The 13906-nt window shown below is 37.5% G+C and overlaps 1 protein-coding gene across 1 annotated transcript; it reads left to right on the forward strand.

The window, feature by feature from the left end:
- The first annotated feature begins 5906 nt into the window (after positions 1 to 5906).
- LOC115671202 (ethylene-responsive transcription factor ABI4) lies at positions 5907 to 6926 on the forward strand. The gene has a single exon (XM_030592699.1). The coding sequence runs from the start codon at positions 5907 to 5909 to the stop codon at positions 6924 to 6926; it is 1020 nt and encodes a 339-aa protein (XP_030448559.1).
- Positions 6927 to 13906: the final 6980 nt, after the last annotated feature.

The raw sequence follows: 13906 nt of genomic DNA on the forward strand, positions 1-13906 counted from the left end.
CGTCAGCGTCGGTTGGCATCCACGTCAGTGCCGGCCGGCTAACGTTGACTAGATGGACTGAATTTGCACAAATGTAAAATATTTAGGACTGAATTGGCAAAAAAAAAGAAGGTTTAGGACCGAATTGACAAAATTGCAATAGGTTTATGATTGTTTTGGTAATTTTCCCGACTATATGGGGGAATCTATAGAGAGGCCGTTTGTGAATTTTTCTACTTTGACTGATTTTACCACAATATGACAATATTTCAATTCTTTTTGTGTATTTTTCCATCATATTTATGCGATTGTCTAAAAATTTCCTCTTTATAGGACAACGCTATTTCCATCCCCATGTTGGCTAAGACACTACTTTTTTTTAGTTAACTTACTAAAATACCCTATCTCTCTTTAATAATTTTTTTTCCATCAAGCTAATCAACAAAATTGCCTTTATTTTATCATCTCTCTCATCAGTTTCACAATACAAATGCTCAATCACACTCGAAAAGATATCATCTTATCCCGCATCATGTTATCACTTTGCCTAGAGAAGGTTTGTTGATTATAATTTATGGTCTCGTACTAAAAAATTTTCTCTAAAATAATACGAGGTGAGTGAGAAAGAGAAAATGATGTAACTAGATTTTCAACCCCGATCCAGCAATTTAGATTAAAATGTAAAAAATTCAATAGAAAGCATAAAATAATCAATATTTAACTTTGAAAAACTACAAACTTATTCAGGAAAAAACACCCACCAGGTTAAGATCGACTAGATAACTAGATTGAATTTTAATTTTCAACTTTGAAATATAGTTTCGCTCCAACTATTTGGTAAAAATAGGAAAATAATTGTGTGTTCATAAGCCGTCATAAATAAAAATTTCAAATCTTCTATGTAGCTTTTGTGATTAGATATATGAGACCATGAATTAAGATTAAGAACATTTTCTAGGCAAAATAATAATAGGATGCAGGATAATATAATATCTTTTCAAGTGCAATTGAGCATTTGTATTATGAAAAAAGAAATAATAAATTAAAGAGAGAGAGAGGGAGGGAGGGAGGGAGGGAGGGAGAGAGAGAGAGAGAGAGAGAGAGAGAGAGAGAGAGAGAGAGAGAGAGAGAGAGAGAGAGAGAGAGAGGTATTTCGATCAGTTAATTGAAAAAAATGAATGTCTTAGCCAAAATGGAGGTGGAAATAGCGTCGCTCTTACTTTTATCCGTAAGATTTATAACTAAGGGTGAGCAAAAGGAATCCCTCGGACTAGACTAAATCGATTTGTTTTGGGCGGTTTGCGGGGTACCGGTTCCAAGTTTCAATTTTTTGGAATCAATAATTTTCGGTCCGCTTCCATGTGTGGAACGACCCACCCGGACCACTTGGACTGAACAAATTTTTTTTTAAAATTTCTTACAAATATGTAAAAACTAAACCTAATCCTTATTCGTTCACAAACCCTCACGACTCAGCTGCTCGCTTCAAACCCTAATCGTTCGCTCTTTCATAGATCTTCAGGCCTCCAAGCGCTAATCGCTTGACCCTCCTGCTTGAGTCGCTTGCGTCCCTCTCACTTTGTTTTTGGCCAATCGTGATGACAATAGTATCTCATCGAAGTAAATATCCAATGCTCTATTTTTTTTTTTGCCATTCTTCGTACGTAATATTCGCATCTCATCGTCTTCGAACACGGATGAGGACGAGTTCGTGAGGGGCTGTCCCTGCTGGCCACCCAGACGTATGTCGTGTCTGGGATGTTCTTGTATCATATGCCCACATAGTAATTGGTGTTGTCTAGCGTCAAGAACCCAAGCTCAAAGACTTCATTTGCAGAGATGAGGGTCTGGTCGCTGGTGATCGATTCGTTTGCAGAGATGATTACAAGTAAAGTGAAGCAGGAATGGATACTTCATTTTTTGTCCGATCTCGTCTGATTCTTGCATTTAATAAGCTAAAGCCATTAAAAAACAACACGATGTCCACAAATTACTAGTGACTTGGACCAGAGCCACCGGTACCATTTACCCACCCGGGAACCGGTCCGTTTCCAAGATCAAATGGTACGATTTCTGGTTCCAAATCTGCAAAACGGTCCCTTTGTTCCAATTCCCGATTCCTGGATGGCTAAAGACTTGTTCGTAAAATCCTAGATACAAATGAATGTGTCCATGAACGTGTCAAATAAGTAATATAATAATGAAAATAGTATTGTCCCACAGAGATTGATGATTAATAAACTAATAAATTATTAAAAATGGACTAATTATAAAATTCATTTAACAAATCAAAATAGAATTGAGAATAAATGAAAATTGACAATCTTACAAACAAAATTTCGGAATTAAAGGCAATTAATCAATCAAATAAATATGTTAGAGCATCCGATTTCACCATAACCACTAAATATAAATTTCATATCATTATGCATACAAGAACAATATCGAACATGTAATAGCGGAATTTCCTAGTCTATTTACTATCATATCTCTAGGTATAACAAATCTACTCAGTTTATCAATCCATCATATCTCTATGTAAATTTAAATAAACATAAGTGCATAAAATATGTGAATATTCCCGATTTATGATGAATCTTTTGGACCACCTTATCACCAAAAGCCATACAAATAATATGGTATACCTCTATCCGCATTTAATTCATCCTTATATATTATAAGGAGCAATTTCATATTATCACTTCTTAGTCTCAGACATGCACATCAGATCATTCAAATGGTAGCTAGTCACTTAAAGGTATTAAGCACAATAATATACAACTCACATGAATGAAATCTCACTTATAGATCATAAAAAGCATGAAATTCATGTCATCATGGCCAGGCTACATCGTAGCCCTAACAAAAGAAAATTAGAACAAAACAGAAGAAGAAACAAAAATAAATTAAACCCACCATTTTGAATTAAAGAATAAGAATCCTGTCATCACTTTTTGTCTTCTCTTCAAAATACTTGAAAAACTCTTAGAACAATGAAAAAAAGAACTATAATAAAAATTATGTGATTTATTTCCTTGCTTATTTTTCGCATCAAATTAGGTAATAAATCACAGAATTCTCGATTTGGCATCCACTTTCGAACTCTTCTCTGGGTGGGTCTTCCTTTCCTTATTTTTGCCATTTTTTTTAAATTTTCTCCATGTCTAATTATGCTGCATAAACAAGGAAAATTTGAGTAAATAAAAGGAAATCCAAATATTTTCTCGTAAATATTACATTATTTGTCGTCTAAAATAGGTAAAATAACTCTATTTTTATAGAGTTACCAAACCAAATTGCCAGGAAACCGATCCCCCTGCTTATTACCATTTAATCAGCTTGATGCACCTGTACATGCACTTCGATAATGGGTATTACGTGTAAAGGACTTTCATTCAACATTATTGGTGTTAGAGCAATTACATGGCAACATTTTCCGGAGTTTAAATCATCATTGCTTATAGTTATAAATTTTTACTTTATTTTCTATGAAAAAGTGAAAATGATTTTATCTTTTCTTTTGGTAATTTTCCTTTAGCTTTGGTAACTTTTTATGACAAGAAATTCCATCTTATTTAGATGAACTCTGGATGCATAATTTAGGTAACTAATTTCATAGATCTCAAGTGGCTCAACTCTTTTATTTTATGGGTTAATACCACGGAAAATCTCAAACTGGTACACCTGTGATAATTTTATCTCAAGCTAATTTTTTGAAAACAAAAAACCCCCAAACTGGTACATATGAGATAAATTTACCTCCAACTAAATTTTTTACCACAAAAAATTTCAAACTGGTACATTTGTGATAATTTTACCCCGACCTAATTTTTTGACCACCAAAAACCCTAAACTGGTACACTTGTGACAAATTTACTCTCTATTAAATTGGATTAATATCACGAATAATCACAAATTGGTAAACTTGTGACAAACAGAGGGGTAAAACCCCAAATTGGTATACCCGTCAACTACCACGTGTCATCAAACTTAGTAATTTGACGGTAAAATTAAACGAAAACTAATGGAGAGTAAATTTGTCATAGGTTTACCAGTTTGAGGTTTTTTGTGGTAAAAAAATTAGTTCATGGTAAAATTGTCACAGATGTACCAGTTTGGGGTTTTTAGTGGTCAAAAAATTAGTTCGGGATAAAATTGTCACAGGTTTACCAGTTTGAGGTTTTTGGTAGTCAAAAAATTAGTTTTGGGTAAATTTGTCACGGGTGTACCAATTTGAGGTTTTTCATGAAATTAACCATTATTTATATATATTTCAACGAGAAAACCTCTATTACATATGCATAATCCGTTTCCTTATTTTAAAAAGACAATGTAAAATTATCTGATATATAAATTTCTTCATCATGAATTTGTCGGGCTCACATTGATAAAATGGTCTAGTTAGAGCACTTATTCTAGTGCCGGAATCATTAAAGACATGAATAGAAATTAACTAAGCATGTGTTATAACATACTATATAGAACCTTTCTCGCCTTTTCGGCTAAGATCAAAAGGGCATAACCTAATATGGTTACTAAAGCCGATTAAAAGATTTTAAAATGGTTGATTAATGCATCATTAATAATCCATCTCCCACGCAACTTACCAATGAGTGATGACTCCTAAAGTCCGACATTTGCCTTTACAATGCAAGATGCATTTGATTAAGCCTTGAATATGCTGAATAGATGACAGAGAGAGCTAGGGTCATTGAGGGACTTGAAAACTCGAACACGTGACCTACTCTATAAATATCATGCAAATATAACCTATTGCCTTGCTCAGCGCAAATTATAAACTACATTAATTGCCCTTAACCAATTTCAAAACTTAGGTCGGTTGCTCATAATTTAACATTGAAATGCTAGGAATTGAAGATGTTTGATCATCTCTAAACACCTATCAGTAATATTTCGAGCGTCATACAACGAGATTTTTTTTTGGCTCCTCCAACGAGGAAGCTCATATGATTAAAATCTCAACAAAGTTCCGTTTGTTTGCTGAACCCTAGCGAGTTTGCAGCTACTGCTGGCAGGCTGAGAATTGCTCAGTTCTGAGGATCTTCTAACTTCACAATGAAGTAACAAGTCGTTCGTAGAGAGAAAAAGCTAAAAAAATAAAATAAAATAAGAACAAGGAGCACCATCGGAAGTGGCAAAATGACATACATACAATGTATGTATATGTAAAGAGCTCATCGGGTCTTCAACAAACACGACCCCCCCTGTAGTCGATGAGACCCCTTGGAATCTTATATGTTTTTCTGCAATCAGATGGATATGCCTTATATAGAAGGTAAAGTATTGACTATATATTTCCGAGGAAATCTGTCTTGGTTTTTATGTCTTCGAGATTCTAATCTCTACCGTGTATTATGGTAAAGTTAGATATAATATTTATTATATGCAAATATAAATCCGTTATTCATAAAAACAAAGTGTTATGCAAATTACTTTACGAGCGTCCCGTAAGTTTGCTGAAAAGACAATGGTTGTGTATTGGACAGAGACAGGTTTGGCACTTGGCGGGGTTTTTCTCTTCTCTAGGAATTCTCCGGGAAGCAAACCAACAAAAACCATTCACCAGTCTGCGCTGCAGAGAGGAAAGAAGGGGCCTGCGAAAGTAAAACCAGTAAATTCAAAAGTAAAGGAAAAAGGAAAGGATACCTTCTTGCCTTGCATAGATATGTTCATAGGCCTGTTCCTCAACAGCGCAGCAATCTCTCTGTGTCTCTCGTGCATGTGTTTGCTGGTCCAAAGTTAAACATAAATGGAGTCACCGCCCTAGTCCACCATTAGCAGAGGCGACATTCAAACCCAACCCCATCAGACTCCTTCCTCCACCACACCCCCAACACTCTCCGAGGTGGTCTCTCTCTCTCTCTCTCTCTCTCTCTCTCTCTCTCTCTCTCTCTGTGTTTTTTATAATGGACAACACCACTCCCTCGCCAACCACCACTACCACCGCAACCCAAGAAAACCCCACCACTACCGTCTCCACCACCAGCGACAACTCCTCCACCACCACCACCAGCAACAGCAGCACGAGGAAGTGCAAGGGCAAAGGAGGCCCCGATAACAATAAGTTCCGTTACAGAGGGGTGCGGCAGCGGAGCTGGGGCAAATGGGTCGCCGAGATCCGGGAGCCCCGGAAGCGGACCCGCAAGTGGCTCGGCACCTTCGGCACCGCCGACGACGCCGCCCGCGCCTACGACCGCGCCGCCATCATCCTCTACGGTTCTAGGGCTCAGCTCAACCTCCAGCCTTCCTCCTCCTCATCCACCACCTCCTCTCGCGGCTCTTCGTCCTCCTCCACCTCCTCCTCGTCGTCCACCCAAAATCTCCGGCCTCTGCTTCCACGGCCTTCGGGCTACGCGTTCACCTTTCCTTCTTCATCTTCCTCTTCTTCCCCTGCGCCGTTCTGTTCGGTCCCGTACGGAGTGTACATCCCTAACGGTGCAATTAGCAACAGCGTCGTTGTCCCGTCCGTACAGTGCCCGAGCAACATCGGGCTACAGAATCTTCAGCTTTCGAATCATCAGAATTTTCATCCTCAGGCCGTACAACATCCTCAACAACAATATCTGTGTGCGCGGCCCGACGGGATCGAGAATATCCCCGCCATGGCAACGACCGCCACCGCGGATGGAAACCCTAACTATGAACACCAAGAACAACAACTACGAGAAGATCAAGATCGTCATCATCAGCAGCAACATCATCAGCTCGGTCACTTGAGCTATGACGACATCAACGCGCTTGCTGGGTCGGTGGGCGCGAGCCTTTCCTTGGCCTCGGAGGTGGAGGCGGCCCCACCGGTGCCTCCGGAGACGACCGCTGCCGAGGTGGGGCAGGGTTCGCCAGCGATGTGGCCGCTGGGGAACGAGGATGATTACATTCATCATGGGATTTGGGATTACGGAGACCCTTTCTTGTTTGATTTTTGAGGAGACTGTTGTGATCTGATTACAGTAGATGCATGATATATATATTAATCAGAGCAGGAACACGCTGAAGTGCTCCTTCGGAGTTCATCAAGATGGTTGCATGCCAGTGCTTTCGAGGTCGGCGATGGCTCGCTTTCGCGGGTTCAAGTGCATTTGCACCGAGCGGCAGAACTCTCCGGCCATATAGCAGAAGGACGAAGGAGATCGGGATTCGTGATATAAATTTAAGAACAGAGAAAGGAGAAAAGCAGGAGGATGATCTGCAATGAGTTGCATCTGCATGTTTTATTATGATCTTCTATATATATTCTCGAGATTTATCCATTTTAAGTAGTAGAAAGGTTTCTGGGAGATTTCAAGATCTGTTAGTTTTGAGCACTTGGAGTCTCGATCAGGTAAGGAGATTCCACATTTTCTCTTAGATTATAATCTTTAGTGAAGAGGTAAGTGAATGCTAATTGCATTTAGATCAAGTTGAAGGTCCTGGGATTAAGCTTTTCTTCTTTTTTTGTGGGATTAAACCATTGTTGAGGAAGATGTTATTTGAGGTTCTCCCTCTGTTGTTGATTTATCCAGAATTTATTTAGGAAATAATTCTGTAGTCTTCATTCTTTGATATTGTATTTTGGCTTTTACATCTCTGTAATAATGCGCTGCAGATCTCTCCTTGGAGTTTTTCTTCCTTCAGTTCGAATTAAATTCTGCCTTGTCCTGCTGGTTTCATTTCATGTTTTGGGTTTCATGTCATTTTTGCTATTTGAGCTTTGGTTGTTTAGTGTTTAAGTGTAAGTTTAGCTGCCACCAAGAACCAGCAAACTGCTGCAATATTCTTCTTCGAGATTAACCAGTGAAATGATGGATAGACCATTTGTTTTTTAAAGTAATGCGGATGTGAGTTGCCTGTTAGAGTTAATTGTAACATTTACAATGTAGCCAATAATATATTCTTTAAACTTAGGTATATACATGCTTGGTTGGGATGAACTAGTTCATTAGTGTGCAAATGAATGCTGAAGGTTTCGCATTGATGGATGATCTCCAAATTCGGCCATTTTTCCCGATCTAAGAACCTGCAGCATTCTCTATGCCTTGTAGCATAATCTTTGCTTAATTTGGTGGAGAATAGGCAAACCTAGTTTGCTCAAGCTGAATTAAGGACACTATGAATAGATATGTATGGAAGTTCCTTAAGAATCACGGTCCATCAATCTTCGTTTCTTGCAGGTTTATTTCCCATTTGCGAGCCCTCCAATATTATCTTCCTGCATAATTTCAAGCAAGGGGAGGGAACAAGAAGCTACAGACTAGTGGTAAATTTTTTGATTCATTTATGAATGGACAATTTTAAAATCGAATCTTGTTAAGCATACTTAACAAGTGTTCTACGGCATTCGTCCACTCTCTACAAAATTATAGTATAGTTTCTAATGAAATGATGCGACTTATTTAGTGAAAAAGTGTCATCAAAGCTTGGAAATGGGCATTGTCTTTGTCAAGCATGCTTTGAAAACCGTTTCCTTTTTCTGTTTAAGTCCGCTTAACAAATGCCATTGACCCGAAGAATGATCACAATTAGAATCTATATGTCCACGTTACAATTCATGGAAACTAAAATACATTTCAAATGCTCGTTATGCATAATGCATTTCTAGGATTTTATATGATCCATGTGAAATCATTTGTTACGGTACCCACCTCCATTATAGTTTGAAAAATTAACTAACTATCCAATTGATGGTAATGAATTCATATTGTATAAAAAATTTTACATGGGTTGGGTTTCAAAATTAATCTTTTGTGGCTTTTCCCTTCATCCCTGCCCGGAGAAAATTCCTCTAATTAGGTCTTTTGATGGTTTAGGAATATGAACATCACCCGCGTGCAAATTTTACTTGTAATAAATGTAGCTGATGTTCATATTTGTAACCTATTAAATTATAAGACTAGTTGGAAGAAGTTTACTCCAAACTTGAAACGGAAGAAGACACGATTCTTTTAGCTGCCCTTCATTCTTGTAAGTTTTATTTGTGTCCCTACAGAAGCGTCATAGGTCCCTTATTTTTACATAGAATAATACTCGACTAGAGTATTTCATATAAATACCATCGGCGAGAGAAATTTGATGTACGTGTCCTGTGTTTTTTTCCCTTTTTAACACAACCCACATTCATTACAATTGATTTTTATTGTCAATCAAGTTTTTTTATTATTATTATAACTATCCAATCAATAGTGGTAAAAGTGTGTTATATAAAAAAAAGTAAAAGGAAGAATTTCTATCCAATAAAATTGGCTATATAGGGCGTTCAATGATAACTTTGCATGCGTCTTCCCGAGGCAAAGGAGCGTTCCAACCACCGTATTGGAGTGGGACTAGCAAAAAGAGATTGAATGAGAAATTAAATTAATTACAAGGAGCAATTTTTGTGCATGCCCAATCTTTGTTTATTTTTCCCCTTGTTTCATACCCCAATGCGACTTAAATCAATCGAGGACACTATCCCTTCACGATCATGTTGCGATACAATGATGCTACAATGAGGCCGTTCTTGTTAGATTTTAAGAAAATTCCTTTCAATTTGAAAATTGCTAAATTCGATTTTTTCATCATGTGTCGCGATTTCATGAATAAGTAAATTGAAATGACTGATTGGATTTTTTTAAAGCGTGATATAACTATATCATTGCCAACTGAAGGAACATCGATTCATTGAATCAATGAACATAAAACAGATAAGCAAATCCATATTTCAAATCATGCGCGATATACCCAATGCAAAACCCTACTCGAGGGGGGCGGGAGGAACTACGAGCCTTATTGACCACGAAATCAATCTCGTAAAATGCAAATCGAAACTCGAGTAATTAGCAAGAACATAAATATAAAACAGAAAGAAATCTCGAGTGCATCGGATGTGTGGTCGTACGCGTCTTCGGGTCTTGGTCAAAGGCAGAACAAGTCAGGAATCATCTTTTGGCGGGCGCCGCAATTGGACCGGAAAGAATTTTCTATTTTTCATTTCATTGGCAATCGTTTCAGCTTACCAAAGATATAATTTGATGAAAACTAAAAAGAGAAAAAAAATAAGGGAATGATGGATGGTTTCCTAACCTATAGCTCATAGAATTAAAAGTTGGCGACAAAATATTTTTACAATTATTGTATGGCATACATGCTTATCTTCTTCTTCATGCAATCCAAATCCAAACATCATAGAGTTCGGATTCTCCTGTTCATGTAATTGTCGTATTTGAATTTCTACCGTTTATGTTCTTTTCATGGTAAATGACATCTCGAGCTAGACACGACCCATCATATCCAAAGGGAAAGTCATTGGTTAAGAGATTGTGAACTATGTTTAGATCAATTAAAATGTCTGTTGAGGCTCACGTGTGAGAGCGTTGCGGGATATAGACCCACGTCGGATAGGCGATGCAAGGTGGAACGATCAATATAATTCTAGTTGGTTTACAACTCGTTAGTCTAAACTCAAAGATAAAAGGAAATATATATTTTTTTTGGATGTGAAAAAAAGGGCTAAAAGCTAAATGCAAAAATTTAACATCGTAAATTTACTATCACTATTTTATCACTTGATAAAGCATAAATAGACTCTGTAGGAGGTAATGAAAAGAAACTAATATCCAAGCGTTTATTCATTTCAATATTAGCAAGGCGGTCAGCAGAGCGAATTCCTTCCCAAAAGTTATGTTTCGCTTTAAACTCAAAGTGAGAGCACATCAGTCTTATGATATCTTTAAACAAAGTAGGGTCAACATTATCAACCATAAGATTCGGACTAATAAGATGAGTGATAGTTTTAGAGTCAATCTCAATGGTGATCTTATGAAAAACCAAGTTGTTTTGCAAAGTTGATTCCCAATCACAAAGACCAAAGTTCTGCTTGTGTCAACAAACATAATCCTATGAATGCGGCAAAACCACCAAGTCAGTCTAAGATAATTATCCAAAAAGATAAAATCTCAAAACAAGGAAAGAATGAATCAAATCGCAACTTTGAAGATTATATCGTGTCCCACATTAGTCTCCCTTGATGATCTCCCCAGGCAAAGTCATCAGACCTCTACCGTGCGGCCTTAACACTATCTATATTCACTTAGCTAAAAATAAACCTATTCCAAGATCAATACGTCCGTAATCGCTCATACCTAACATATAGAAGTCCAAAAAGGTTTAAAAGAAGTCATTGCAAGTCCATCGTACACGATCGAAGTCATCACATCACAAGAGCATTAAACGATAGTGTCCAAACTGAACATCTCGCCAAGACACACAAACGGCGGTGAAAGCCAAATTTCGCCCCTTTTGCCCCCATTTTTCGGCTGTTTTTGCAGCAGTTGGCCTTTCGAGGGATGCATAGGATCTCTCCTAGCGGCACAGGTGCACGAACAGCGAGAGACAGAGAAGGAGGTTTGTCCTACTCGCCGATTACCATGTTGAATGCACTGATCTCGTCCACTGTTTGTCTAATCTCTGTGCTGAGTCAGTAAGCAACGTTACTCTTCGACAAAAAAAAAAACACATTACTCGAAAAATAGGGATAATTACCGAAAAACAATCGTAAATATATTGTACGGATATCAATTCAGTTCTAATCCTTTTAAATTTGACCAATTTATTTATTTTATTCAATCCTAAATATTTTGACAATTTACTAATGAAATCATTCCGGCCAATTTTGAATGAAAATCGGTGACGTGGATACTTGCTATCTTACATGGCATAGCCGCTGGCATTAACGTAGAAAGTTTTTTCAAATTTTTAAAAAATTTTCTGAATTTTTTGTATTTTTCTCTTTTTTTCCTTTTTTACTTTTTTTTTCCCATAGTGGCTGGCGAGGGCCACCAGGGCTTGCCAACCCCTGGGGCAAAGCCGCGAACCCTCACTAGAGGCTAGCGAGCCTCCGCGACTTTTGCCAACCATTGTGAAAAAGAAAAGAAAAGAAAAAGATAAAAAATTCATAAAATTTTAATAAAATTTGAAAAAGTGAAAAAATTATTTACGTCGGTTTTGGTTGTCTCACGTAAGATGGTCAACATCCACGTCGGTGTTTTTCAGCAAAAATTGGCTGGAATAATTATATTGAAAAATTGCCAAAAAGTTGAGGACTAAAATGATCAATTGTTAGGTTTAGGACTGAATTATTATCCGTACAATAGGTTTAAGATTTTTTCGGTAATTTTCCCTTGAAAACATCGTTATGTTCATTAATTTTTGTTTGTGAAAATGAGATTGTTATCAATGATTGTAAAAAAAAATCATAAAATTTTAATAAAATTTTAAAAAGTGAAATAATTATTTACGTTAGTGCCGGTTGTATCACGTAGGATGCTCAATATCCACGTCAGTGTTTGTCAGTGAAAATTAGCTAGAATAACTATATTGGCAAATCATCCAAAAGTCGAGGACTGAAATGATCAATTGTTAGGTTTAGGACTAAATTAGTATCCGTATAATAGATTTAAGATTTTTTCTAAAATTTTTCCCTTGAAAACATCGCTGTGTATATAAATTTTCGTTTGTGAAAATAAGATTATTTTCTATGATTGAGATTTGTCGAGCAACTAAGGAGAGCACCGTGAGAGGTAGAGAACCAACATCGAGGCTCTCGAAGCGTCTAATAATTAATTTGTTTCTCAAACTTGAAGTGAATAATACGATGGATAAATTGCATTAAATAGACCGGCATAATTTGCTCCACCACTGTAGAATCCCTGGGTTCTTGCCCGTATGATGATGACCCTATACATGTGTGGGAGATGAAAAGCTGAGGACATGCAGCCTCTGCTCCTCGGAACTCATAAAACTCCTAATTGCATGCAGCAAAATTGGACCACTAGAGCAACTTTCTAGAGAGAGATCGATCGATCGATCGATCGATGTACAGGCTGGCGAGAGAGATCCTGTTGTTTTTGTAAAGCTTTCTCTTCTTTCGTTTGGTTAGAGGAGAGTCACATTGCCCGTTTCATTAAACTATATATCAACTTCCTCCTCGAAGATCTTCTTTATATATAACTCTTAGGTTAAAATGTATGCGTGCGGAGTACTCGATTTAGTATTATATTTCACATTGCCCGTTTCATTAAACTATATATCAACTTCCTCCTCGAAGATCTTCTTTATATATAACTCTTAGGTTAAAATGTATGCGTGCGGAGTACTCGATTTAGTATTATATTTCACTTGATAATCTTGGAAAAGAAAGACAATCCCGTGATCACAAAACCAACCACGTTCAAAAAAAGTGTCAAGGTAGTAGGCAGGATATTATGGAACAATGACTTAATAAGTAAGTAGGGACAGATCCCATCATGGCCCAAAAATTAAAAGAAGAAAGAACGAGTATTGATTTTCTTGTCGATGATGTTTTTCCTTAATCGTGGACCGACAAGAGCTGCCACTGATGAGACTAACCACGACCCCGTTTCTCGTTTGACCAAAGGGCTCAGAAATAAATCGCTGGGTAGAAATTTTACTCAAGATCTCAAGTTTCTTGAATTGAGGAGATAATGAATCTCAATCGGATAACCACTCGACCGATCCCTAAGAAGACGAGATTACTTTAATGCTATTGGATGAAGAGGACGTTCCTTTACCTTACGGTATGTGTAAGTATGCTTACGTCTCTTTTTACTCTATCTTTATAGTATGATCGAACAGATTAAGCACAAAAGAACCATGAATGATTCTATATGTCATGGGCTTAAATCCACGCAAAATAAAGTTCTCAAGGCCCTAGCCCAGGTCCAACTGGTAGTCAAACTCTTCAGACAACTAATGGCCGTTGACTTTGGGTGGGTCAAGAAAACTACTCTTCCTTATGATCAGAATTCCCTCTCTCTCTATCTCCCTTTGTGCCAAGGCAGGCGTTGACTAGCAAGTGCATGAATCATCTGCCACGACCATCATCCACAAGCAAAGCAACCACTCCTGTCCAATCGACATGCTTTGACCTTGC

Source organism: Syzygium oleosum, unplaced genomic scaffold, assembly GCF_021117445.2.
Source record: "Syzygium oleosum isolate NSW1041296 unplaced genomic scaffold, Sole_v2.1 Sole_v2.07, whole genome shotgun sequence".
NCBI classification, from domain to species: Eukaryota; Viridiplantae; Streptophyta; class Magnoliopsida; order Myrtales; family Myrtaceae; genus Syzygium; species Syzygium oleosum.

Bases quoted from the DNA above. Each gene is read 5' to 3' on its own strand.
- LOC115671202 (XM_030592699.1), top strand. From the start codon at position 5,907: ATGGACAACACCACTCCCTCGCCAACCACCACTACCACCGCAACCCAA.